General features: G+C 43.9%; 1 protein-coding gene across 6 annotated transcripts in view; it reads right to left on the bottom strand.

The window, feature by feature from the left end:
• The window catches only part of FHOD3 (formin homology 2 domain containing 3), a 427,145-nt gene that overhangs the window by 100,346 nt on the left and 300,695 nt on the right, over positions 1-26,104 (bottom strand). For 5 of the 6 annotated variants that reach the window (XM_054583546.1, XM_054583548.1, XM_054583549.1 and 2 more), the window contains one exon: positions 4,424-4,537. The exons of the other annotated variant lie outside the window; for it this stretch is intronic. In XM_054583546.1, the coding sequence (XP_054439521.1) occupies positions 4,424-4,537 (114 nt within the window). The remainder of the gene's footprint in view (positions 1-4,423; positions 4,538-26,104) is intronic. 6 annotated transcript variants of the gene reach the window in all.

The following is a 26,104-nucleotide window of genomic DNA, read 5'->3' as shown; positions in this document are numbered from 1 at the left end:
GCATTCACAGCCAGCCCAAGCCACATGCAGCCCAGGGGCTGCAGGTTGGACATCCCTGAATTTTATACACGCTTTTGTGAACGTAAGATATCGCTGGAAGTTTACGTAAGAAATTGCTAGATCAGTTGCTTCTGGGAAAGATAACTGGGTAGGAGGGAGCTTCACTTTTAACCTTTCATACCTTTTAAATGTTATACTGTGTATATGTAAAGCCTATGTAAAAATTAATAAAATTTAAAGTTGCATCTTCTTTTCATCATTTATTATCCATTATGACTCCCAGGGGGAAGTGCCATTACTTATATCTGGCCAAACAGTCTTCCCGGAAGTAGGAAAAACTCACCTCAGGTGACTAGACAAGGCGGTAATTAATTCCCAAACTCTTTAAAGGGCACCTGACATTAATCCATAAACATCAACAGGTGACTGTCATTGACAGTGAACAGTGGCATTATTGTAAGTGGAAGAGAAAGGAATCATCGTTCACGGCACATACTGATCCTTCAGATTTCAGCTCAGCATGTCCCCAAGGAAGTCCTCCCTGGCCCCCTATTACCTAAGCCGGAGGTTCCTCCAATGTGCTCCCACTGAGCACTTGGCACGGTCACCTCATGTGCCCCTCTCACCATGCAGGACAGGCCTCATTACCCGTGTACTCTCAACCCCCCGCAAAGGCTGGCTGCCTCAAGCACCTTCGGCCCCAGACACGGACTTACTGTTCCCTCACAGTCACTCCCAAGCTGCTGTCACGACACCCACCCAGCCTCCAGCCGCCTTTCTGCAGTGGCCCACAAGATGAAGATGTCCCCACGGGGATGGGAAGGGAAGGCCATCTGCCCCTCCCAACTTCCCAGAGCCACAGATTCGCCTGTAATTATAGTTTGCTTGTCTATTTGTTTCATTTGAATACTTGAGCATGAATGGGCAACTACTCCTGTAATTATGTTTTCCTTTAACAAGAAAATATTTAGAACTTTTCCACTCAAAAAGCACATTTTTCAAAATTGAATCATTTTAAAAGTCTGCTTTCATTACACAGTTGCATCTTGTATTCCTGAGGGCCTTTGCAAATAATTCTGGTTTTTCTGTTATGTTTTGGCACAAGTCAAGTTCCAATGTCATGAAAATCAATGCTCTGCTGTTTCTAAAAGAGAACACTATAAACGAAGCTGCAACGGGAGATGTGGAGACAGATTCTTTTTAATTCCCCTGTTTTGACTTAATTTTGTGTACTCTTTCTTCAGTTCTTCCTTGTTAGGTCAATTTATCATTCCGAGTGTCACTAGCATCCAATGCACTAATATGCTTGGGGAAAGTATGGAAAACTCTTAAGTTCACACTGATGCTCAGTAGTAATGTCAAAGTGGCCGACCTGCCCTAAGGGGTGTTTTAGTTGGCCTGATTTTCCTAGAACTTCTGAGAAGTGCGTCTTGTTTCCAAACCAAGGGAAAGAAGTTCTGTAGCTCCTGAGCTCTGCAATGGGTCCCTGGTGCTCTGTTTAGTAGTCAGGGGCGCGCTGACAGAAGAATGTGGGTTCTCACCGAAAAAAAATGCAGCTATTGTTCGTGATAGTTCACTGTCTTTCCTGAGGAAAAAAACGTTTTTCTTTTTGGTTTTGATAAAATGTGGATATGTATAACACTTCCAGAATAAATCTTACATATTCTACTAAAGTACAAACCGCAGTAAAAACAATCATATATCTTCATAGAGCGCAAAATACATGCAAATGTGGAAAGAGATGATGGGTGACATCCAAAGAATCCAGTTTTCAAGAATGAAAAGATTAAACTGTATGAAAACATTTTATCATAAAGGCACCTGGCATAATATGCTTGGGCAATGGAGTACAAATATGATTTGGAGAACCCCTCTTATTTTTTTTTTTAAACAGTCACAAAACATAAACTGGCAAAGGGAGAGTAAGAAGGGGCAATGAAGCCAGGCCAGGTAGCTTCCTGGTCTTAATAGTGAAACTGCACATCTACTATTTCAAATGATTCACTACATGGTTTTCCAAAGCCACAGATGTGATAGTTGAAAAAACATGTAAATGAAAAAAAAAAAGCAATAGACTCTTTGAAGCTGCTTTACTCACTAGTGGACACTAGGAATGGCCAAGGGGATGAATTTCCTGTGCAGAAGTGCACTGTGAGAGGGAACAGGCAGCTTAGAAGAGGCTAGTGGCATTGCTGCTTCCCGGTGACCAGGTTTCAGTGCACAGGGTCCCCCAGAGAGATTTCACCCAGTGCCTTCCTCAAGCCGAGGACCACTGAGTCCACGTGTCCCTGGGAGTCAAACAGACACCTCCTCACACCTTGCCTGCCCCAGACTGAACATCTCCACCCTTGATGAGCTTTCCTTGCAGTATCTTCTCGGTTCCTCTCTTCTAACATCCACATGCAAGCCTGACCCCTCACTCCCTCCTCCAATTCCCCTGCTCCCACCCTCCTGGCAGCAGCCAAACCTGCCGAACCCACTTCTCCCCTCAAGCGCCTGGGTCACTGGCCTTCTTGGACACGGTCATCTCTCTTGGACCTGGAGGCAGCTTCTGGCGGCCCTGTCCCTGCCACCTCACCCCACTAGGCTGTATTCACTGATGTGTTAGAAGACATGGTCAGCTTGCTTCAAACCCTGAACAGCCCTGTGCTCCCAGGATGAAGACCAACCTCCTCCCCAGGGCATTTCAAGTGCTCCTGGATCCAGCCCCACTCTTCCTCCTTTAATTTCTCCCCCAGGAGACACTCAGCCAGACCAAGAAGGGAATGAGACACGGACAGGAGTCCTTCAGGAGCCTGCACTCCTAGAGCTTCCAGCTTAAACCTGGACCTGGGTTTCTGAGAGTTGGGAAGAGGGTGGAGGCTGGGGCTTTGCCTTTAGGCTCTGGGAGGAACTTCCCCCCAAAGCCCAGGACTTCGGAAGCTTGCAGGCCTTCTGTCCTTGTAACTTCTCACCTTCAGGGGCCTCCAAACTGTTCCCCAGCCAATGAGGGGGCACTTCGCCCAATGACCCATGGCTGACTGCAGCTCTGCCATGGCCGAAGTTGGGTGTTGGGGAGGACACAGCAAGGGGTGGAGCCTGCTTACCACCCAAGGAGCCGGCAGCCTCGCAGGTGTGAGATGTCTGATGTAGCATTGGTCAGACCCTAACATTCCTCACTTTAGTCCCCAAACCTCCATCTCATATGGCAAGGATCTTCTTTATTAGTGACCTCTCTGAGAGCACAGGCAACCTCAGCTGACCCCAAGAAGAGGCGCCCTAGGGTAGAGGACAGAGGGTATCTGTTACCTCATGACCAAGACCTAACTGAGCCTGAATATGCCCAGGCCAGGCCCACAGCTGGCTGCGGAACCTGAGAGTTTAACACCATGGGCCTTATATATCATCTTAGAAATGAACAGTGACGGGTGGCGAAGCAAACCCCATTGGACAGCCCTTCCGCCCGGGCTGCGGCACATCCTGACCCAATCTCACCACCAGCAGCCCTCGGCCAAATACTTGCCAGTACACGGGAGAGGATCAGAATGTGGAGCGCAGGTCCGATCTGTTTTAAGCTCCGGATTTGAGGCAAATGATCCCTGGGAATTGCTTCTGTCTAGATTTCTGATCACGAACTGCTGGATATTACACTCATCATCACACTCTGTCACTCCCCACCGTGCCCACGCGGTGGGGTTCCCGCAGCACTTTTACACATTACCTTTCATCTGCTCATCGGAACCACCCTCCATGGTAAAAGTTGGCATAATTGACATTTTACCCTCAGGGATGAAATAACTTCCTAGTGAGTTGGAAACCTAGCCAGCGTTCTCTAAGTCAGCACTCTTGCCATATAAGGGTAACTATTTTTAATTGTTCTAAAATTACAGGTCTTACCTTTTCCCTTGTAAACACATCCTTGCGCAATCACTCGATTCTAGGAGTAATAGTCAGTTAATTTCTGGTGGTCTAATACTCTTGCCAAGGTAAATTTCTTCCATGGACACGTACCATTCTTTTCTCTTCTGGTAGGTCCTGGATTAATTACACAACACCTTAAAAGGCCCATTACCTCCTGATTTACATAGAATTAATCATTTAAAGGTGAAAACTGATGTGAATAAGACAAATTACGGAGCTTACTCTAGATCTAGAACACTTTTTGAGGGGTGAACCAACACATTCACATTTAAATGTTTAGGGGAAATATTTTTATACTTTCTATCAAAAGTGGGTAGGAAGATGAGACAATGATATCTTTAATAAAGTTACTTACTAAATAGTGTGAAAGAAAGAAAATAGTCTTGTCTTTGGGCTATATGCTGTAATGGAAAATACTTCAGATTATAGTTTCATTTATATTTTTCCTCTAGGCACTATAATCACATGTATGCCCTCTAGCTGAGGACAGTGGAGCTTTCAGAATGCTTCTCATAAAACCCACCTTTCCAGCCTGGCCTCCTGTGGGAGTGAAAGAGATGATGAGGAAGTGGCAGGCGCAGTGGATCCAGATGAAGGCCTTGAAGGGTGATAAGAGTGGTTGCCAAAGTTGTTGTATCTAAAGAGTGCAGAGGATTAAGTTCGGGGAAAGGAGAGACAGAAATGAGTACGAGTCAGTAAACAGGTAACAGCAAGTTATCTTAATTTTTGCAAGAAAACTCGTCTGGAAATGCTAACATCGTTAGTGATTACACTAACTTAAAGAAATTCAATAACTTCTTTGTTTTGATTATTTCTCATTAAAAAAGTTTCCCAAAGTCCAAAATCATTAGACAGCAGGATTTATAACAAAGGGTTTAAATAAGACACTCATATTTCCTGTCTTTTAAAATGTAGTCAAACTATTTGCTAACAAAAATTAGAATCCAAATGATTTTCATTTGAATCATGAAGATCTTTCTTGCCTCCCCTGGTTATACAATTCACATTAATTCCATCAAAGATTTATAGAAAATGTCAGATGACTGGCTAAAGAAGCATCTTATTAAAAATTCTGCTTTAGATATTTCTGAATCAATTTCATTCATCAAATATAATTTCATCATGTGGCTGACGATCAACAATAAAATGTCTCCAGGCCTCTGGAATAGCCTGTTGCTTAGAGGTGCAAGTATCCATGTGTTTATTCACTATTTCCCCAGAACCAAAATTATAGTTTTTATCATTTGTTTCTCTGACAAGTTTTAAGATTTGTAAAATTCTAGAGTTTTCTTTGTTTCTCAGAATACCGTCAGCAGTTTGCGTTTAGCCATCATCACTCAGCATATTCCCAGAAAACAAGTCATCATTTGAATCCCCTGCCTGGAGGTGGACACTGGTGACTGATTACAAATAACAAGCTTCAGAGAACCTTGCCTCTCAACCTACTCAAGGGAGAGCCAACTCCTTCCCCTAAGCTAGTTAGGGACACTGTGTGTGGGTACATGGGACCTCAAGGGTCACTATGATATAACTGCACAAAACCCTTCCTGCATATGGTGAATCCAGTCCAAACTCCTGTCAACAGAAATCAGTACTAACCACGCTGACCTCAAAATGTAGCTCTCCTTTGACAGAGTAAGTCTACTTTTGGAAGTTATAATGACCTGATAGTTATTTATATACAGAACATGTCATGCGGGAAGATACTCACTGGAGCATTATTGAGGTCACAGTGAAAAACTGTAAACTGCCCAACCAGCTAACATGTAAGAATGGAATATTATGCAACCATCAGAAATTATTGCCAGTTTTGTAAGTGATAAGATGGAAAATGTTTATATATATATTATATATATATATTTTATATATATATGCAGAATTAAAACATCAGGATATAATAATTACACCAAGTTTGAACATAACTGTAGAAAAATATTCTTAAAGGTCAAACATTATGTGTAGGAAAAAAGTGTAAAAAGGCAGGTCTATTTTTAAAAAATGGAATAGACATACATTGTCAGTTTTCCTTAATAAACTACACTATTATAATGAGAAATAAAATATTTACATTTCCCCACATCTATCCTGTTTTGTTAAGTCTTGTGTGCCGGGCTGTTCCTCTACTTGTTTATTTGGTACCACATGTGAGGCCTGTGCTTAGCACCAGGCCCTCCGCCAAGCAGATGGGGACTCAGATCACAAATTGTTACATCATTGTCCTTCTCTGTGGCCATGCCACCTTCATGGGACTTGGTTCCTGGCATTTATTTTCTCTTCCTTTTAAAAACCCAAACATTCTACATGTCCAACAGGTTAACTGCTTCTCTGAGTGTTGGTTTGATTTTTCAAGAAGATGCCCAAACCACAGGCCACAGAAAAGGCATAAAAGCAAAAGGTGAGAAGAACATCCAAAGGAAGGAAGAAGCAGAAAACGATGAAAAAAAGCTCAGAGGCAAAGAAGAGGGGGAGGATCAAGGAGGGGGCCAGCAGAGGCTGGGTCCTCAGGCTTCCCCATGCGTCACAGCGGCCTGGAATCTCATCTCGCTATTCCATGCAACTGAATCAACTCCCTTCCGACCAAAGTGCGCATCTGGTAGAATGTTTTAACAGGAGTACTTTACTAAAATTACGTTTAAATGATACCATGGAAATAAGACAAGCATAATGCTTTTTTTTTCCCCTCCTCTGGTTTTTCTCATGGCTGAGCAATTAATTCAAATACCACATACTCTATTGCTTTGCTTCTCAATTTCAGAGAAGCTAACTGGATCATGCAACTCACTACCAGTCTATTATTATTATTATTATCATTATTATTATTATTATTATATTTTAAGTGAATAACTGGTTTGTCTCTACTATAACCCATTTAATTGCAATCATCCACTGATCAGTCAAATATGTGGCTGGAGAGACCCACAAAAACCACAGCGTGTGACCATCAAAAATTAATGGGAACGAACAATATTTAGACAGTATTCAAATTCCTGTCAAGTATTTAAAAATTGTAAACCTTTCTCAGTTAAATCTAAATCAATCCTCATTCACAAAACATGTGCCTGTGTTTCGCAATTTCCACATATATTCATTTCAGTAATTTATGTTTCTACTGCTCCCATTCCCCAAGGGCTATAAACAGTAGTAAAACTTGGAGACCAGCTTGGAGGAACCTGGGTCCCAGGAAAGCCCTATCAGACGCTGTGAGACCATCGCCAGAAAGTCCTGGATCCCTGCCATGAGCTACCACCACCCGACTAGGGAAGATGAGGTTATCGAGGTAATTTATTTCAGTGAAGTGTACCACTCTTAACTTGTGTATAGAGACTGTTCTCAGAGGGCATAAGAGCCATGTTGGAGGTAATCCACAAAAACTATGGGAAAGATCACAGCAATCCCAGAATTTCAAATCTGGAAGAGACTTGTAGAGAGCTTATAGTTCACAGATTCCTCGAGGTACACAAGGCCACTATGGAGAGAGAGTACATGAATTCTCAGATCTTCAAGCTCATATATGCTCTTTCTTAAAATGTATGTGCCTATGGCCATCCTAGCGTCTCTCCATTCTCCTTTCTTGCTTCCCCTTCCACTGCTGCCCTCCACTTTCAAGGGGAGAAAAAAATATGAGAATTTTCACCCAGGCTGAATCTGTGTGGGACTCCGCTTTGAGCTGTAAAACCTCCAGGGTACCACGCAAAGGGATAACATGGGAACACATCACTTCTGAGCAAATTCCCTAAGAAGTACAGAAGAGGAAGAAGGCAGTGCTTTATTTATCCAGGGGCAAACTCAGAGCCAGGTCTCAAGCACTGTCTCTACCTACCCACACCCCTACCTGCCAGTCAGACCCCAGAAGTGAGATGTCTGTCAAAGGGATGCATGTTAGCTTATTTGAATTGAAACGTGAAGTCAGGTGTTTTCTGACAATCTCATTAGGCATATGGAAGTGTTTCCCATTGTTTAATCAGTTAAATCCAAAGCCCCATGGTTTTGACAAAAATAAATTGAAAGCACTTATACAATAGACAAATTACATCCTTTACAATTATGTAAGGTTATGATAAAAAAAAAAAAACAACAACAACTAAACAGACTACCTGGAACTTTGAGGCAGGTTTCAAACTTCTTTTAGGTTGTAAATAAACAAAAATGGTTGATGACCACAGTTCTAAATTAATTCTTCTATTTATAAGATAGACTGATAAATAGATGATAGGTAAAAACCCATAGTGACTGGCTGTTTCGTGGTGTGAAAGAGCTGCCCTCCTGGCCCAGGTCCTGTATAGATTCATTCAAAATGAGGTATAACCTCTTGCTGGGCACCCAGGCTGAGGGTCCTCCAAGAAGTCTTACTGGCCACAATTTGCCTGAAGAAGCCCTGGCAGGGAGCAGCTGGGGTTAGGGCCTGGGATTAGGAGTTACTGTGTACATGAGTCCACAAAAGATAGAGACTGACAGACTGTCTAAGGGAGAGGCCTATGTCATGCACAGGTTAGGACCACACTTCGGAACAGGCTGCCTGGGGTGGAAACCACTCCCCACTCACCTAGTCTCTCTGTGCTTCAGTTTCCTCTTTTGTAAATAAGGGTGAGTAATAGAACCTACCTCTTAAGGGGTAAGTGATTAAGGGTTAAGTACTTTAAAGCAGTAATTTCATGGCAAATACAGGGCCTGGCTCTTAATAAATGCTCAATAAATGTTAACGATTATTATTACTCTAAGATGGGAGTGGCCATCAGTGTTAGCAGTTATTGATTTTGGACAACTGATTGCTCCAAATATACCCCTCTCTGTTCCCCATTCCCTGCTCTGCAGAAGTTTCTAATCCAGTCATTAGTCAAGCACTGCTGAAAATTCCCTGTGCAGTTTTGATTTACGCACCTCCCTCCCCCCTGCCCCCCTCTCCAATTTTTATAAAAATTATTGATGTGTTCACACTTTAAATAATGGAATTGTATTAATGTTCATGAAGTGATTCCAACTGTCATTGTTTGCCATCTTGTGGGAAGCTATGAGCAATCTTTGAAAGAAAAATGCATACATGAGAATAAAAACAGAAAGCTATAGACAAGGGAAAGAAAATAAAGACACCCACCTATTAGAAGAGAAAGACCGGAAGTTGTAAGGCTCAGAGGCAGAATAGGTGCTCAAATGGAGGGAGTCAGAGCAACTGTTAAAGGAAGGAATGCCCCACTCAAAACACTGCAGGAAAGACCACTAAGCACTTTGCTTAATCTACAGGTCAAAAAAGACCCTGTGCCAGACGGATGGGTGAAAGATCTATGGGTGGTGTCAGACCATGCATATTTTTAAAACCTTACATTTAAAATCCATTTTTAGTGATTGTAGTATAACAAAAGAGCCCTGTAATTCAAGCAGATGACAATTTCCTTGTGTGACTTGCCTAACTACTGCTAAATATTTGGTCAGTGGTCAGGGGCTTAGTTTAAGCCACGACTGGGCTCCACTCTACCTGGAATCCACGCACACAGCAGAGGACAAGCGGTGCAGTAAACAAGCTATGTTGCCTTCCCCGGGTTAACCTCACACAGGCCTCCATGCGGGTTGGATCTACCTGTTTTCCTTTTGGGCCTCGGCTTCCTTCTCCTTGGTGGATAAGGGCGAATCCTCAAAGTCATAAGAGAAGAGGTGGAAGGGGCTGTGGGGCACATAGGGCAGCTTTTCTATGGTCGGCGATGCCTTCGGGCGGCCAGGTGCAGTGGAGGAGGTCCGAGAGGCCGAGGCAGGGGTGGGGTGGGGCAGCAGGGCCGGTCTGCAGGCCCCGCTGCCCCAGGGGCTGCCCCCTGCAGTGCTGGCAGGAAGCTGCTTTCCCTGTGAGGTGGCACTGGAGGCAGAGGGGAGGGCTGGACTCTCCTGTCCAGTGGGGTTCTTTTCTGGGGCAGGGCCGGCCTCGCTGCCGGTCCAGCTGGGGGAAGAGTTGAAAGGAAGTGAAGGAGGGGGAAGAAAAGAGATTCAGGAGAGAGGAAGTAAAGGTTAGGAAAAAGGAAAAGACAGGTAAAAACCCAGTACCGTTGTGGCCACTTAGGTCAGAATCCAGCTGTGCTTCTTGAACTGCAGCGTAAAAGCCCATCGTGAGCAGCTTTGGTTTGCCTAATAATCCTGGTGCCCTGGGCCTGCCAATCTGGGAGGTAAGACTGCCGGCCTGTGGGCATACCAAGGCCTTCGGGAGGGCATTTAATGGGACCCCAAAGGCGCTTCCGCACCTGCCCTTCAGTCCCCCCCGAGTTTCTCCCCCGCACCCTGGCTGTGTCGGGGCTGGAATCTCCACAATTTGAACTTCACTTCCTTGTCTTGGTCAAACACAGTATCTGTCTTCTTCCTAAAAAGTCCAGCCTTGAGGAAGTGGCATCCTGTAGCCCTATACTCACTGCTTTCAGTCCTTTCTTGAGAGTAGGTACGGATAAGAGAAAAAGAAAGGATGGCAGCAAGGAACGCCAAGAGCCAGGCAGGAGGGGCCGGCCTAAGGAGAACGCATTTGGCCCATTTCACGCTTTCCCGGGGCCTCCTCTACCTCCGGGCCCTTGACATCTCCCGCCAGCCGGCCGCCTGCTGCCACAGTGATGGTTATAAAAACACTCCCCCTTCACACGACTGGATTCAGACCACTCAGATATTTTGATACGTGCCTTTATAACTTGGGAATTTATGTGAAACTGAATTTTTCAAAACCAAGGCCCCTCTCCCAGAGACCCTGACTCCCAGCCATGCCCATTTGGGGCTAGGATGTGAGCTGCTTTCCTTCCTACCTCAAATTCTGAGCTCCATCTACGTATAAGGGGAGGGACATACATCTTCCCGGCCCAATGGGAGGATGAGGGCACACGGATGTGCTCGGTGCAGGCCTGGCACATGTGGCGGGCACACACGGCAGGCACGTGTGGTGGATGTGCATGGTGGGCACACACAAAGCAGCAGCCAGCAGGAGGGAGGGGCAGTAGAAGACACCAAACCCACAGAAGTAAGCAGAATCTTTCCTGTAACTTGAAAGTCTAATAGGTTTATTTACACCAGGGAACAAGCAATGCCCAGATCAATGTTAATGGATGCCTTGGGTATTGTCAAGATCGAGCCCTGGTGGTTTAATAGGCACACTTTTTCTTCTTAAAACTGAAAAACCTTACTGTAGCCTCTGATCAAAAACACCCTCTAGCATCAATCATGTAGTCAAAAACACTTCAGAGGGTAGGATGACAAACATCTACCTGTGTGTAAAGATGATATAATGTCAGTAGGGATGCCTTTGAAAGTTACACATTCTGGCCAGGTTCTCCATCTGTTCTGTAGGTGCTGAACTACGTGAGTCACCGAGGGCTGAAGGGTTTGAGTGTGTATGGGGGAGTGGTGGGGGACAGAACGTGAACATCTCAGCACATATAGAGCCATACCCATGTATTTATTGAAGGTCTACATAATTTCCTGTGGCTAACTTTCCACTTCAGGTGGGACTGTTGATTAAATTCCCTCCCTTCCCAGAGCATCCCTAACTAAGAGGTCACCATCCCAAGCCGGGGTCTCAGCATGGACCAGGAGCCTGGTGAGTGCTGACCTTCCTCGCCCTCTCATTCTGAAATGTATGGCTCACTCCCTGTCACCTCGCCATTCCTTTCCACTCTCCATACCTGCTGGCTTCTTCCCAGGTATTTCCAAAGCGGGGAAGCAACCATTAGTTTGTCAGTTCAGGGAGGATTCCATGACCCCAGGGAATGGTGGGCATCTCAGCATGTCAAATGAGCCTATTTGAGGACTTTTATTTGTGCCGGTGACCTGGAGAATGAGGCCACAGCAGCAACAAATCACATAAACTTTGAAGTTGGTAAGAAAGATTTTTACCCTAATTCATTCAGGATCCTTTTGATCTTATTTGTGGAAAAACTAACAGTAAAAATGTCAATGTGCGGTACAATCAATTAAGTGGAGGAAACCAATTTAGAATTATTTTTGAATATCAGAAAATAATATTCAGAAGTAATCAGAAATTACCTATGATCAATTTTTATTCTTCATATAGACATCGTTTTGGGGAAATACCTACAAAACTTAAAACCATCTGCAAGGTGCCTGTGTCTATTACCATTGTCTGAAGACATAAAGGATACACCTTGGAGAGGGGAGCAGAGAAGAGTGAACTCCCCAAAGGATCCAGGGGCTATATTAGTTGTTCTGGGCATGAAAATAAATACTGGGAAGTTTTTCTATGCTGTAGGAGTTAAAAAGTATTCTTGTCCATTTTGATTAAAAAAAAAAGCTTGCATCATTCACACAGTAGTTACCTACACATTTTAGCTAATATACAAATAAAATTAGTAGGAAGAAGGAAACACACATAATCGTTCTTACTAAAGTGCTGAAAGGGTTAAAATTTCCTGTCAGTCTGACTGAACTAAAGTATTTAACGAGGGAGGGAACTGTGGGAAGAAAACCAATTGAGTGAGTTTTCCATAAAGCATGGTTAGAAAGGCAGCATTTGAGTGAAAAACCAAGTTCCTAATGAAAATGTGCTCAGTGATACCTACAAACTAATCACCGTGACTGCGTGTCCAGGGTCAGCAAGGTTTGCCAGTGGCAGTAGTGGGGAAGGGAGGAAGCTGCTGAGGGGTGGCTGCGAACTATCCATTAGGAAGGAGGCTTGGGTTTTTAGTGGGGGCCTGGGAGGGTCCAGCCTTTGGTACCTGTCCTTGCCCTGACAGGGGGCATCGTCCTCTCTCTCTTCCTCTGAATTGGGCTCCGTGACTGGCTGCTCCTCTTCCTCCTCCTCCTCATCCCTGAGTCAAGGCCAAGAAAAGAGAAATGCACACAGAGACAAGATGGAGAAGCGAGATAAGCATTACAGACAAACAGGAAGATGAAGCAAAAAAAATCCAGCTGGCTGAAATGAAAAGAGCACATTCAATCTGTTAGGAGAAAGGAAGACAGTTCTGAGATGGGCAAATTTAAATGTGGGGTGCAGATGCAATAACCCAGCACAGGCCAAATTTCTTTGTCGATTTGGCTGGATGCCGCTGCCTTGCCCCCCACCCGGGACTCCGAGCAGCTTCTGGCCTTGGGCAGGACTCTCATGTGGTTTTCCTCCTCCACACACAGCCACGCAGTGAATGCTGGGTGACGCCCAGCTCCTGCAGCGAGCAGGGTCCGGACCGCCTCACTGCGCCGCTGTTGGTTAGAACCACTGAGGGTCAGGCCACACAGCACTAACCTCCACAGTGGCCGTGAGGTTTTTGCATGGCATTTCTTCATTCTCAGTGAATGTGAGTCACGGGAAGAGAGGGCTGACCCACCTCAGTTCAAGGATGGACTCACAGTCTAGGTGGAGTCAATCCGCGTCACCTCGGGGTTTCTCCTGGTGCCTTCAGGAGACACAGTAGCTATCAGGCCAGCCTAAGTCTGGAGCCTCGTGGAGGAAGGCTGCCTGTGAGGGAAACTGGCCCAGAAAGGCAGAGTAGAAGAGGGGCAGGATAGCAGTTCCCACAATAATTTTAAGACCTGGGTCCAGTACTTTTGAAGCTCTACTCCAGCCTTTTACTATTAGAAGATGATAAATTCCCCTTTTTGCTAAAGTGCTTAACTTAGGCTTTGCCCTTGCAGTGAAACAAGTACAGACTTTAATAAATGAATCATTACCTTTGGCCTCTAAATCTTATCAACATCTGATTTATGTCCCTGTCCATATGAAATACCTACCCAAGACCCTGTGGGTTTCTAAATGCTCCAATAAAGGAATTGAGATGCTTGAGCTCCAGTGACCTTCACCTTTTTTTCACTTCACCCCTCACACATTGGTCCTCCTCACTATGATACAGAACTAGCCCACCTTGGAAATCTTACATCCAAACTTCTTACCCCCTCACCATAAGCCCCCATGCACCCAAATCTCTTCTGCAGCCTCGTAGTGTCCATCTGGTACTTCCTGAATATCCACCAGCTCCCTCTTCCCTTCAGTTCTCACGCATCCACCATGTTCACCTTGCCAAGATCTTTAACTTTTTCTCATTGACCATTAGTTGTAATTTTTTTTTTTTTTTTACTGAAGCATAAGATAACAAGAAAGTCCACCAACCTGAAGCTTCACCAAACAGATGCAATCACAGAACAAGCACTCCTTTACTCTCCCTTCCAGTTGCTTCCCTCCCCTACTGGAAGTTAGTAGGTTAGTTTTGCATGTTTTTTTTCTCCACCCAAAAGGAATCATACCATGTCCAGTTTCTTTTGTTTAATGTTACGTTTGCGAGATTCATCTACATTGTTGTGTGCGCTTAAAGATCATTAATTCTCATTGCTATATAGCATTCCCTTATATAAATATACCACAGTTTAGTTATCCAATCTACTGTGGATGATAATCAGGTACTTTTCAGTTAAAAACTACGCCCACAACCTTCAGCCTGAGGCCATGTTCCCTCAGCTTGATCTGGAGTTTGCCAATGTTATTACTCTTCGTCTACTCAGAACTCACAGATCTCTGCCCTGCCGTCCAATAGGTCTCTCCTCTTTGAAACAAAACACTGAGCCTCTCTCTCCAAAATGACCTGATTCACTTGCTTCCTCCAGGTGGTAAAGCCAGAAGCAAAGTCTGCTCAAGTAGGAGAGGCTTGGAGCAGGCTGCTTGGGCTGCACTCCAACTCCCTCGCTTACTAGCTGTGTGATGCTGAGCCCCACTTCCCTTACCTCATGTAGGATAACAACAGTGCCTTTCTCCTAGGAGGTAGTACTTACTATGCAAAGCACTTTGAAAAAGTGTGACCTACAGTGAACAAATCAGCTTCTTTTAGCGATCATTATCATCATGCTCTTTTAGGCACTCTTTAAAAAGTCTCTAACATCTCCCCCAGTGGGTACTCGGAACTCTGCTTGATCAGTTAAGAGGACACAGTATTGCAAAGTGTTTACAGCACTGACAATAACACTTTTCCTTCTGTAACTTCCCCCTGTGGAAGCTTTGTCTTTTTTATCCTTTTCTCTTGCACATAGTTGTCCCACAGATGTTTGAAGGCAGCGATCCTGAGCTACATCCCAATCTGTCTCCTCTTTAGGCTCAGCATCTGATCCTGCATTAAATCTTCTCACATCTTGCTTGTATCATAGCTGTGCTAACATGAAGGGGGGCAGGCAACACAGTGATGGACTGGGAGGGACCACTTCCAGGATGCCCTATGGTCGGAGCATTGCACTTCCCCGTACAACCCAAACAGGTGGAGAAGGAAATATCCTCCCGAAGGGCACAGGACTTTCTATGTTGGGTTTTACTTCGTTTTATCCTATGATGAAATTAGTCAAACAAGATGTTGGATGTGATAATATTTAAAGGTAAAGAATGAGTTCAGATAATTTTGCTTTTTCCCCAGTAGAATTTCCTCTTAAAGTATAACTTAATTTTGTTTATATTTGTGCAAAGGAATTCTAGAGTCTTTGGTATTTGAAATACCTCTAGGGCTATTTTGCTTGTTTTCAATGGTAAAGAATTATTCTAGGACATAGGCCTGTTGTGAACTCATCAGGTATTTTCCTTTTTAAGACAAACAGTCCCAAACTGGAAGCCATACCTTTTATGTTGGAAAAACAAGAGGCCCATAGTCTGCAGACTCAGATGCTGTGTCCCACAAGGCAAAAGACAGCCTTTCACAACAAAGAAGTACTGGGTCCAACGTGTCAATAGCGCTGAAGTTGAGAAACCCTCCCTAGAAATACTGAAGCCCATGGGCACCAGGATATGAGTCTGGGAATACCTGCAGAAACAATGTCTGCAATTGTCAAAAATGGAGACAACCCAAATGTGCACCAACAGGAAAAAGAATAAATAGATCATGATATTCCAAGCAGTGAAAACGGATGACCTTCAGCTTCATGTGACCACATGAACGAATGTTAGAAGCATAATGTAAAATGAAGAAAACAAGTGTAAGGAGAAATATGATATACTTTTTATAGCGTTCAAAAAGGGAAAATTATATAATACACTGTTTGGATATACAAATATGTCTGATAATAATAAAAATGAATAATAAATCCATAAAATAGTGATAAACTATATTATGAGTGCTCATTACTCAGGTCCAGAGATGGAAGAGTTGAAAGTACATAAGTAAATGTATTTTAGAGGATAACACTCTAGTTGTTTTGCTAGGCCACAGTCTCAGTGATGTTCTTTATATTAATACATAAATTTTATATAAAAATATATACAGAGCCAATGATGTGGACCAATGATGACAATGTATCATGAACCAAGGATTCTGATCAGTGTAATTCTGAACAATTAGAATTTTTAAAATAGATTTTATTTTTTTAGAGATTTAGGTTTACAGCAAAGTCGAGCAGAAGGTGCAGAGATTTCTTATAGTGAAGAACAAAAAAAAATTTTTAAAGCAAAGACGTGTAATTATGGGGCAAGAGCTCGCATTTATTATGAGCAAAACACTGGGGTATAGTGTTTAAAAGAGGTTCCCACCCTTGGAGTTTACAGGCCCATGAGGGACATGTTAAACAACTAATCTCATCAGGAAATAATTCGACTGAGAAAGATGTCCACAGTGCTGTTGGAGCAAAGCTCAAAAGGCCAAACAGAAAGAGGCCAGAGGGGACAAGGTGGGATTTTGCACATGATACTCCCTGGCTCACACGCATCTACTAACCTTAGGATCAAGTCCAGTTTGCCTGCATAATACTCGAACCCCCCATCATCTCTCCAACTTCACATCCTACTTTCCCTTCATGAACCTCCACTCCCAGTCTGAATCGGTTTATTGATCTAAGCAACATCAAGCGCACTTCAGCTTCGGGTCCTTGAAGGGGTCATTCTCCCTGCCTGGAGTTACTGCTTCTCTGTTTCTCTAGTGGCCCACCCCCCAGGGACATCAGTGAGTTCCTGCTGCCTATTGCTGCTCTTCAGCGTTGAGGATCTAGCATGGTGTTCATCATGGAGAAATGTGCATGGATGGTCAAAGAACAAGACTGGCAAGAACTGAGAGATGACCTGAGAGATCTCCCTACATAAAGGAAAGACGAGGTCCAGAGAGGACAAGATCACATAACTTGCCAGGGAGAATTCTTGTCTTCTCATGTCCAGGCCAGCATCCTTTCTACCATGCAGGCTACCCCATGAAACAGAAACAGAATCTAAGCTGGTTTTATCACACTATCATTACTGTATTGTTCCTTCTAAGTAATGGTCTCCTGAACTCTGCTTCTCAATCCTCTCACATAGCACAGACAACAAAATACTATTTGCACACCCTGCTAGAGGGAAGGACAAGCCGTGTGTGGCCCCCAGGGGGCCTGTCCAGGGCCCCTGTCACCCCGGACCTTCCTGGTGACCCTGAGGTAATCAGTCTTGACACATGTGTGACCTGTTTGTAACAACTAGTTAGAAAGCTCTGCATTAAGGTTTAGATAAGACACAGACATTTCCAATGCTCCATTTTATTCTGTAAAAAGCATAGGACAGATCATGAGATTCAAAAAATATCTCGTACAAATATTTTGTTAAATTTATGACAGAGAAAGTGCCTGTTCGGGCTTCATCTGCATCACTGAGTGTTAGAGAATACTTAAACTGGAGTTTGAACTTAGCCTCGCAGTGACTCACACTTTCTGTTCGCTTTAAGGATGTTTTTAGGTTACCACGGGTCCAAGATGAGATTTAAAAATTTCCAATTAGTGATCTTAATCAGTTAAGACATATACCTGACCAACTCAAGCAGTGATTTCATTCAAAAATAGAGTCTTGTTATCCACCAAAGAAAAACGTTTCCCTCCAAAGATTTTTGCCAGCCAAGAGAATGAAAAGACATCTAACGGAGCCCAGCTGTTGCTCTGATGTTTCCATGGTGAGAACCCAAAGTTAGACAGGAAAGTATTTATTGTCCCTGCAGCACACAAATTTTAGAAGGAGTATAAAGTCCAGGCTGTGGATACTGGATATACCCAAGAACAGAACTTTAATAAATAAGCTATTATTTTGCTATTTTGTTTTAGAATGAAATACTAATGGATCCAGCACATTCTTTCTGCTGCAAACATGGAGTAGTTTAATATGGAATTCCAGCCTGTGGAGTATAAACATCAGTAGGGAAAAAAACCCACAATTAGCAGCCGAGTTACAGATTTATACATGTGTAAAACAAAGCAATCTAGTGATAGCCAAGGACCATGCAATGTCTCACTACTTTCTCTTTTATGTACTTTGATTTTATGTTTTAAAAAAATCTTTATTCTAAGCCATAGACACTAGCGAATTGCTTTACATGTCCCTGAGAGGTCTCAGAGAGCCAAAGAGAAACTAGGATGAACATGGACTGGAATTCTCTGTGAACTTTTGGAAACAGCAGGGATGCCAAGGCTGGGGACTCAAGACAGCAGCCTCCAGAGGTGACAACTGCCCTGTCCTGCATCTGGTTTGGCTCCATCCTGAGACCCTGGGGCTCTCTTATCTCACCCATAAAATAAAGGGGAAAGGCTAATGGGAGCCTCCAGCTCTGCTGGCCTGCGAGAGCTGAAGAAACAATATTGTGTGGACATTAGACAAGTGTGCCCATTTCTAGAAGTTGTTCAATCACTTGTGTAACATGTGTTGTCCAATCAAACTCATTTTTAAGTGCTTCAAATAATGGCCTTCTTACACACATTGTCTTTTATGTTTTTCACAAATGGGATGGGAGAGATAAAGAATGGAGAATTCCTGGTTAGAAATGAAAGAGACATAATATGTGTGTGTTTAAGCAGCAGATATCAAATGTAACCCACCATGAGGAAGCCAAATGTGTTTCAGAGTTTTAGTGTGCAGTAATATCTTTCTAACTCATGACTCAGTTTGATTCTAAAACTCTAATTGGTTTTTTACATGCTTCGGACTTCAACACACCACAGTCGACTCTTAATATGGTAATAAAGTACAGATAATTGACAGCTAGAAATAAACCCCAAATCTTATATATCAGCCAGCGTTCTCCCATTAGCCTCATTTTCTATTTTCTACCCCTCAAGCCATGCCCCAACTTACCAACAGTAACCACATGGACTTGTTTGGGTAGCACTTGCTTTCTACTTCATTGACCATTGACTGGGGTAGATGCCAATGAAGAATGAATTATAGAAAATAGAAATGATTGGAAGAGGGGGAAAAATGCAGCAAAGAGTCAGAATTATCTACAGAGACCACCACCAAAGGAAATGGACACATGTCACAGGTCCACAGGTTGCCCTGCACACTCACACCGTCTCCACAGTGTCACCAGCAGTTTTGGGCTCAGCCTGGCCCAGGAGGGTGGTCCTGGGAGACCCAGTGAGAGGTCCTGCTGACTTTCCAATGTGTGCCTTAAACTCTCCACGTTACTCCACAGTCAACAGCAACCTTCAGACTAATTAATGGTCTTCACCCTTGTGATATATTATTTGAAAATGTGAATGCTTAGACCCTACCTTCAGAAACTGTATTCAACTATTTTGGGGTGTGGACTGAGCAGGAGCTATTTTAAATGCTCCACAGGGTTGAGAATAACTGCCCTAGTCCAAGCTACCAATGTTTTTTGGTACTTCTGAATCAATAGCAACCAGCCAGTATTCCTGTTTCCACCCTCCTTCACCTCCGATCTGATCCCCCCCAGGCAGACGGGCATCTGTTCAGATTTGCACGGATGGGCACTGCATGCCAAACTACCACCAGACTCTGTGCTGTGGTTTCCAAGACCCTGCATGACTTGACCTGCTTACTGTACAACCTCATCTCATCTCCGTTCCACCTCTACGTCCCTCTCCACACTCTATAACCTTGTCTCTTGAGACACCTATTAATTACGTGGGTATGCCATGCCCTTTCCTCCCTTTGTCATTGCACGAGGTGTTCCATCGGCCCAGACAGCCCTTTTCATCCTTTAGGACTCAGCCTAACCTCCTGAGAAGGCTTCTTGGACTACCTCTATCCCACTATCCTCTTTTCTAAAGAATCTTTTAAAATCAATACTTAACTACAAGAATCTATACTCCCTTTGAAAAAACTATAATATTACTGATCAAAATTAAGTCCCCTTTTACCAGAGGTAACCACTGTTACAAATTTGGTGGATAAATTTCCAGATTAAAAGAAATAGACATATTATCCTCCAATCTTTTAATGTAGCAATTGATGTGACAAGTAGTTTGGTACTTCTGAGATCGTGAATTTCTTAATGCTGGTTGCTTTCCACCATATGGCTAGTCCATGTTTTACTTACCTAGCCACTCCCCAGGTCTTTGCTGTTACAAGTGATGCTGCCATGATAGTCCCTGCACACGTCCTTGTGCACCTCTGCACGTCCTCCTCAAGGGTCTATCTTTATATTCCTGTTACTCTCTACCACACAGCCCTCTTTGCTCCCTGCAGAAGTACTCTTCCAAAGCTACACCTGCTCACTTGCTACAATATTTATGTGTGCACTGTCTCATGAGGCTGGAAGCTTCAAAAGGTCTTGTTTACCCTTGCATCCTAGAACCTAGAGTATGGCAGGTATCAGACAACATTACATTGAATGATTAATGAATAAATGAATATGATTTTGTCTCCCTTTAGCTCATGAGCTAGTATTCCTGCCTTAATAAATGCAGGCCAGTAATCATAATATCAAAGTTCAGAAAATGCCAATGCTGACTAAGTAGTCTTATCAATGTAAGTTTACTGCAAAATAACATGCTCAGTATTGGGGCTTCTCTTCTAGAAAGGTGCTGGCTTGTTCATTTACTGATAGACATTGCGGATGTGCACCAGAGTCTTAGCCATGTTTTAACAAACATAAAGGCATTTTGTCTTTGTTTCATGATTTTTTCCCATTTCCTGATCAAAATCTTGTACCCTTATGATTCAAAGGCAATTTTATAAGACTTGTTATAGGTGAAAAATATACAGACAAAGAAAGATATCTGCTGAAGTCCAGCAGAGTCCGTATTTGCTTCATTTCGGAAGGCCTGCCGTTGGCACGCAGCCACAACACCCTCCCCGGCCCAGCCGCCCGGCCCCACGCCTCTAGGAGAGAAATGCTTGCACACAGCAGGTCCTGACCGGCCACTTCCTTGCGAGGGCTCATCTTTAGTCAATTTTTAATCTCATGTTTATAAAACCAGAACAACAGAGCTAGAAAAATAAAACCTCAGGAATGAAATTATTTCTCTGGGGCAATGCGAGTACTGTAATTGAGTATTCCTGAGGTGTGATATAATTTCCTCTGAATTCCTTACTGAGTTTTGCGTTTTGGGGAAGCAAGCTGTATCAGGATGATCAGAAAGCTTTTAGGCTGCAGATACCTGTCCCAAACGTGCCCCGGTCTCCTTGAGTTCTGCAGGGCACTCTCCGAGGGCACGCGCCAGGCTTCCCTCTTCTTTGCTTGGCTCTGCCTCCCAAGGATCTCTTCAGGAAAAGTAGGCTTTACTGGGAGTCACCCATTTATTCTATTTATTTAACAAACTCTGTGCTGGGTACTCTTATGCTAAGCCCTTTACAGGGTTCGCTCCTTTTATCTTCATAGGAACTGCTAGGATAGGTATTATGATGACCCCCTTCACAGAAGAGGTGTTGAAGCACAGAGAGGTTAAGGAATTCTCCCAGAGTCACACAGCTAGTACGCCAGGATTCGAACCTAGGTGATCCAACTCCGCATCCAAGCTCCTAACCACCGTGCTCTGCTACCTCTGCTATGATCATTCCTTTGTGGCTAGAAAAAGGAAATGTCTCTTCTATTTAAGGACTGAAAAAAGCCATTAATTCTTTCTTCCTTCTTTCAGATTCTTTCCTGAACATCAATGTCTTCTCTCACTGTATCCATGTGCACAGGGAGCCGAGCAGCTCTCACCTCTGCCCATCTCACCAAGGTCCCATTCCACTAGAAGGAGAGTCGAAGACAAGACATATTTGAACCGTGACTATAGCCCATGTTAATTCTGATCAGTTTCCGAACCATTAACACTACCCCACTTAGGAATAAATATTTTTTCCAACATGGATATGATGCTTCTGTGATCACTGTCAGCTTGCTGAGCACATGGTGTGATAAAAGACTGACACTAGGCCAGGGCTTGCTTTCTTTGGGCCTGTCCTCTTCAATTTCTACAGCCTGTTCCCAAAGGGCTCGCTTGCAAGATGTTTTCTCGGCACCACTTCTGCCCAGTCTTCCTTTGTGCCATTGCAGATTTGGTCTCTTCAACCTACATTTTCAGGGTTTTATTTCCCTGTTCATTCAACCTTCCTTGGTGGAGAGTTACTACCAGGCTCCCTTCACAGACTCTTGTCAAGAAGAAACAATCTCATTCCTCGTTCCATGGCTGGATTCAATCAGCTTAGTAATCGTTTGAAAGCCTCTGCTCCATTTCCAACGGGATCCTGGGAATTGCAGGCGATGTAAGGAGAGAGAGATGCTTACTCTCCAGAAGGACCACCCACGCCCACACCTATACCTTCAAGAACTGCCAAGAAAAACCGAGATCATTCAGGAAGGATTGTGACCATTCGGAACACAGATGGAAAGGTGCGCGTTATATGAAATGTGGCAGGTGCACAGGTCAGGGGGAAATGGGCTGGACCCTGAAAGAAGAAAATTCCCAAAGATTTAGCTAGAAACAAGAATCTTTCCTTCTCTTTGAAGTATGTCCGCCAGCCCTCCCACCATAAGGGGCTTGTCTCTTCCTGAAACATCACACCAAGGAAGGCTGCTCTAGCTTTAGAAACATCCACACTTGAAGACAACCAATTTCAAGGTTCACTGACCTGGAAAGTAAGTGAACTTCTCAGTTTCAGCATTCCACAAGATGATGATTCTACACTTTCCTTTCTAGGGCTTTATCCATTTTTTTTTTCTTTGCTCAGTTTGTTTGCCCTGGGTTATGGCATCTATGCCTAGGCTTCAACCCTCACCTACATTACAAGTACCTGAGTTCTGGAAGTGCCTATCCAACGACCATAGGCACCTTGAACTTAAAATGCCCCACGCTCACTGAGTGGCCTTACAGCCATCCTACGACCCTGAGTTAGCGGCTGCGTGGGAATCACCTAGACCCCTGTCTCTTTCTCACTATACAATCCAGTCACTGTCCTACAAACAATGTCCTGAATCTCATCCCCTGCCCCTCGTTGTCGTTCTCCCGCACCAGCCACGCGGGGCCCTCAGCCCCTTGCCCTGGACGGCTGCAGCCCTCCCGGCTGCACCGGGTTCACTCTGTGCGGAGTGTTGAAGAGGTGTTGAAGCACTGAGAGGTTAAGCCTGTCCGCAGCCTGCTCCCCTCCAACGTGCTCTCCACGCCGCTCCCAGGGTGGCCCTGCAGAAACCTAAACCTGACCTCACTTCCTCACTTGAAATTCATCAGTGCCCCTGCTGTTTTAAGAGTAAAATTTGCCATTTTCTTCAAAATCTAGAAAGATCCCCCAATTCACTTCAGCAAAGTCCAAACACTGCCCCCCACCATCCCCCACCCCCGCAAAGAAATCTGCAATCTGGTCACAGTGAATCTTCGAGAAACCAGGAGTCCTGCCCCAGAAACCAGATGGGGCTTTGTAAAGTGACTTCGTCCTCATACCTTGGTGCCACTGCCTTTTCTTGGTGGAGGTTTTCCCAGTTCCAAGCTCGCTCCCCTTTGTCCCCTGGCCCTCTTCCTTTCTGTCCCTTCCTTATTCAATACTCAGGGAACCAGAGCTTCTTGGACACTAAATGATACATCTGAACAATTGCTGGCTGTATTCCAATCACACCTACCTCAGAAGGTCACATCTCTTATGGGTGAATCCATTTATAATGATTCACTTACCATCAGATAAGTCTTCCCAAGTAGCTACTTGTCACTCACAGTACTAGGGGTTGTTAATCGGGTGGTTGTGAAATCCTCTAGCATGTTTATGCCAGTGTACAGACTCTTCTCTCCAGGCCCTGTCCATATTTATTTAACAATTACCTCCTTTAATAGAACAATATCCGGGAGAGCTCCAGGGCATGGAGTGCCGGTAAAAACAACACTGAGCTAAGCACACATTTGGGCTGCCTCTCTTAACCACTCCCCTCCAGGAAAGAGGCACCATCAGCCTGAATTTGCAGTGGAGGCGACTGAGGCCCAGCCAGGCAAGGAAGCGGGAGCCGTGCCTGTGCCCGTGCTGTTGGCGACCTCAGCTGTTCCACTGCACTTGGCCAAACCTCCAGGAGTCATTACTGAGCAGGTCACCCAAGTCATAGATTTTGCAGGTTAACACCAATTATATATACAACTACTAGTCTCATAATGGCTTCTCCTTGCAAATCCATTGCTCATTGCCAGCTGCTTCCAAGACAGAACAAGGGGTCTCTCTCTTTTTCTGCTACAGACCCTGCAGTTAACAGGCGAATGATTTCTGTGACCACTGGTGATAAAGTCCTGTGGACAAGACCTGAGACAGACCAGAGGGCAATGTACTGCCTACAACTCAGCTTCCAAGCTCGCCTCCTACCTGTCAAAATACAGGAAAATGAGCTCACCCACACCACACGGTCCCGTAATTAGGCTGCCCCATTTGCTCTCTGGTTCCTGTGGCTGGTGGAGATGTGCCAACCCGCTTTCCTACTCCTGGGGGAAAACCGAAAACACCACCCGCTCCAATCACCTCCCTCCAGCTCTCATCCCGAGGCTTAACCAACCCTCAGGCTTGGCTCCCCTCTTTCTGCCACCTACTGGGCTCCGAATCGGTGTGCATCAAAGTGTGAGTCTCCTAAAAGTGAGGGCAGCTTAGCCTCCTATAATTGATAGTAACTGTGGCTTCCTGTCAACCATGAGTTTCTGTTCTCTATACTTTCTTTCCTTATCCCATCACTAAGATTATGGCTGGTTTGTTATGATTAACAGGGAAGGATTGTCCCAATGTGGTAATTACTGCTCTGACATTTCTGGAACTCCTCTTTAGGAATTGACTGCAGCGCCAATTTAGGAGAAAAAGAAGCAAATCAGGATGGTTATTTCAGGATCAAAATCAAACAGTAACTAAACACAATATAGCTCATTAGGATTACCAAGCTCCAATAAACATTTGCTCTAAATGGTGTTTTGCTTTCTCAATGAATCTAATTCATCCTCAAAAGAGAAAGACTTAACTATGGCTGAAAACATTCTATAGGTTCAGAGACTAGCTCCAGGAATGTGTGGTTCTGAGCGCAGGCTCTAGACTAGGACTGTCAGGGTTCGAATCTAGCTGGGCCACTTCTCCTCTGTGAGATTTGAGGCAAGTTCTTTAACCTCCCTGTGCCTCAGTTTCTTCATCTGTAAATTGGGGAAGATACTACCACCTTCTTCACAGGATGTACAATACATGTGAAATTGCTTGGCACAAGAGCCAGCACCAAGCAAGTACTCCAGAAATACTGGTTCCTGCTGTCACTACTGCTTCTACTACTTGTCCCTGAGATACCAAAAGAAGAACTGCAAAGTGTTCTCCCAGGACAACACAGAGGGGTTGCAGTTAGAAGAGGACACACTGTCCGGACAGAGCGTGACACCTAAAAGCCACACAGGAAAAGAGACTCATTAATTGTACACTATAATAATATATTTTATGCATACCTCAAGAGATGCCATAAATTAAAAGATATTTTAAAGATAGGGAGAAAATATTTGTAACATAGTTGTCAATACTTAATATTCTCTCTGTTTTTACATCTGAAAGTTTCCATATTAAAAATAAAGAGTAGCTATTCATCAGTTTAAAAGGACACATCATTCAGGAAACAAGTGAGCAAAGAATATAAACAGGCACTCCTTAGAAAGGGAGGTTAATAATCAATGAACTAATTAAAGAGGAACAACCTCAGTAGCAATCAAAAATGCAAATTAAAATGCTGAGGCACATTTCACTTTTCAGAATTACAAAACTTTTGAAAAACTCTTACCATCCAGTGTTGGTGATGGTGTGGGAATATGGTCAACCCCAAGCAGATGGTGAGACAGCAAACTGGATTAGCCTTGTCAGGGAGCAGTGTGGTGCTATCAATATTTAACATGTCTGTGTCCTTTGATCTGTAATTCCACTTCTAGGAGTCTCTCCTAAAAGGATGCTAACACGTATATGAATATGTGTGTATGTTCATTACAGCAAATTTGGTACCAGGAAAAAAACTGGAATCAAGCCATAGCCAACTGAATGAAGGTATTTCCATATAAAGGAACACTAAGCAATAATTTTTTAATGTAGTGGTTTGGAAAATCTAAAATTAAAATATAA

Source organism: Pteronotus mesoamericanus, unplaced genomic scaffold (genome assembly GCF_021234165.1).
Source record: "Pteronotus mesoamericanus isolate MK-2021 breed Mesoamerican mustached bat unplaced genomic scaffold, CSHL_Meso_final contig_74, whole genome shotgun sequence".
Lineage (NCBI taxonomy): Eukaryota > Metazoa > Chordata > Mammalia > Chiroptera > Mormoopidae > Pteronotus > Pteronotus mesoamericanus.
The sequence above is the reverse complement of the archived record's forward strand: the minus strand, read 5'-3'. Positions and strand labels throughout refer to the sequence as shown.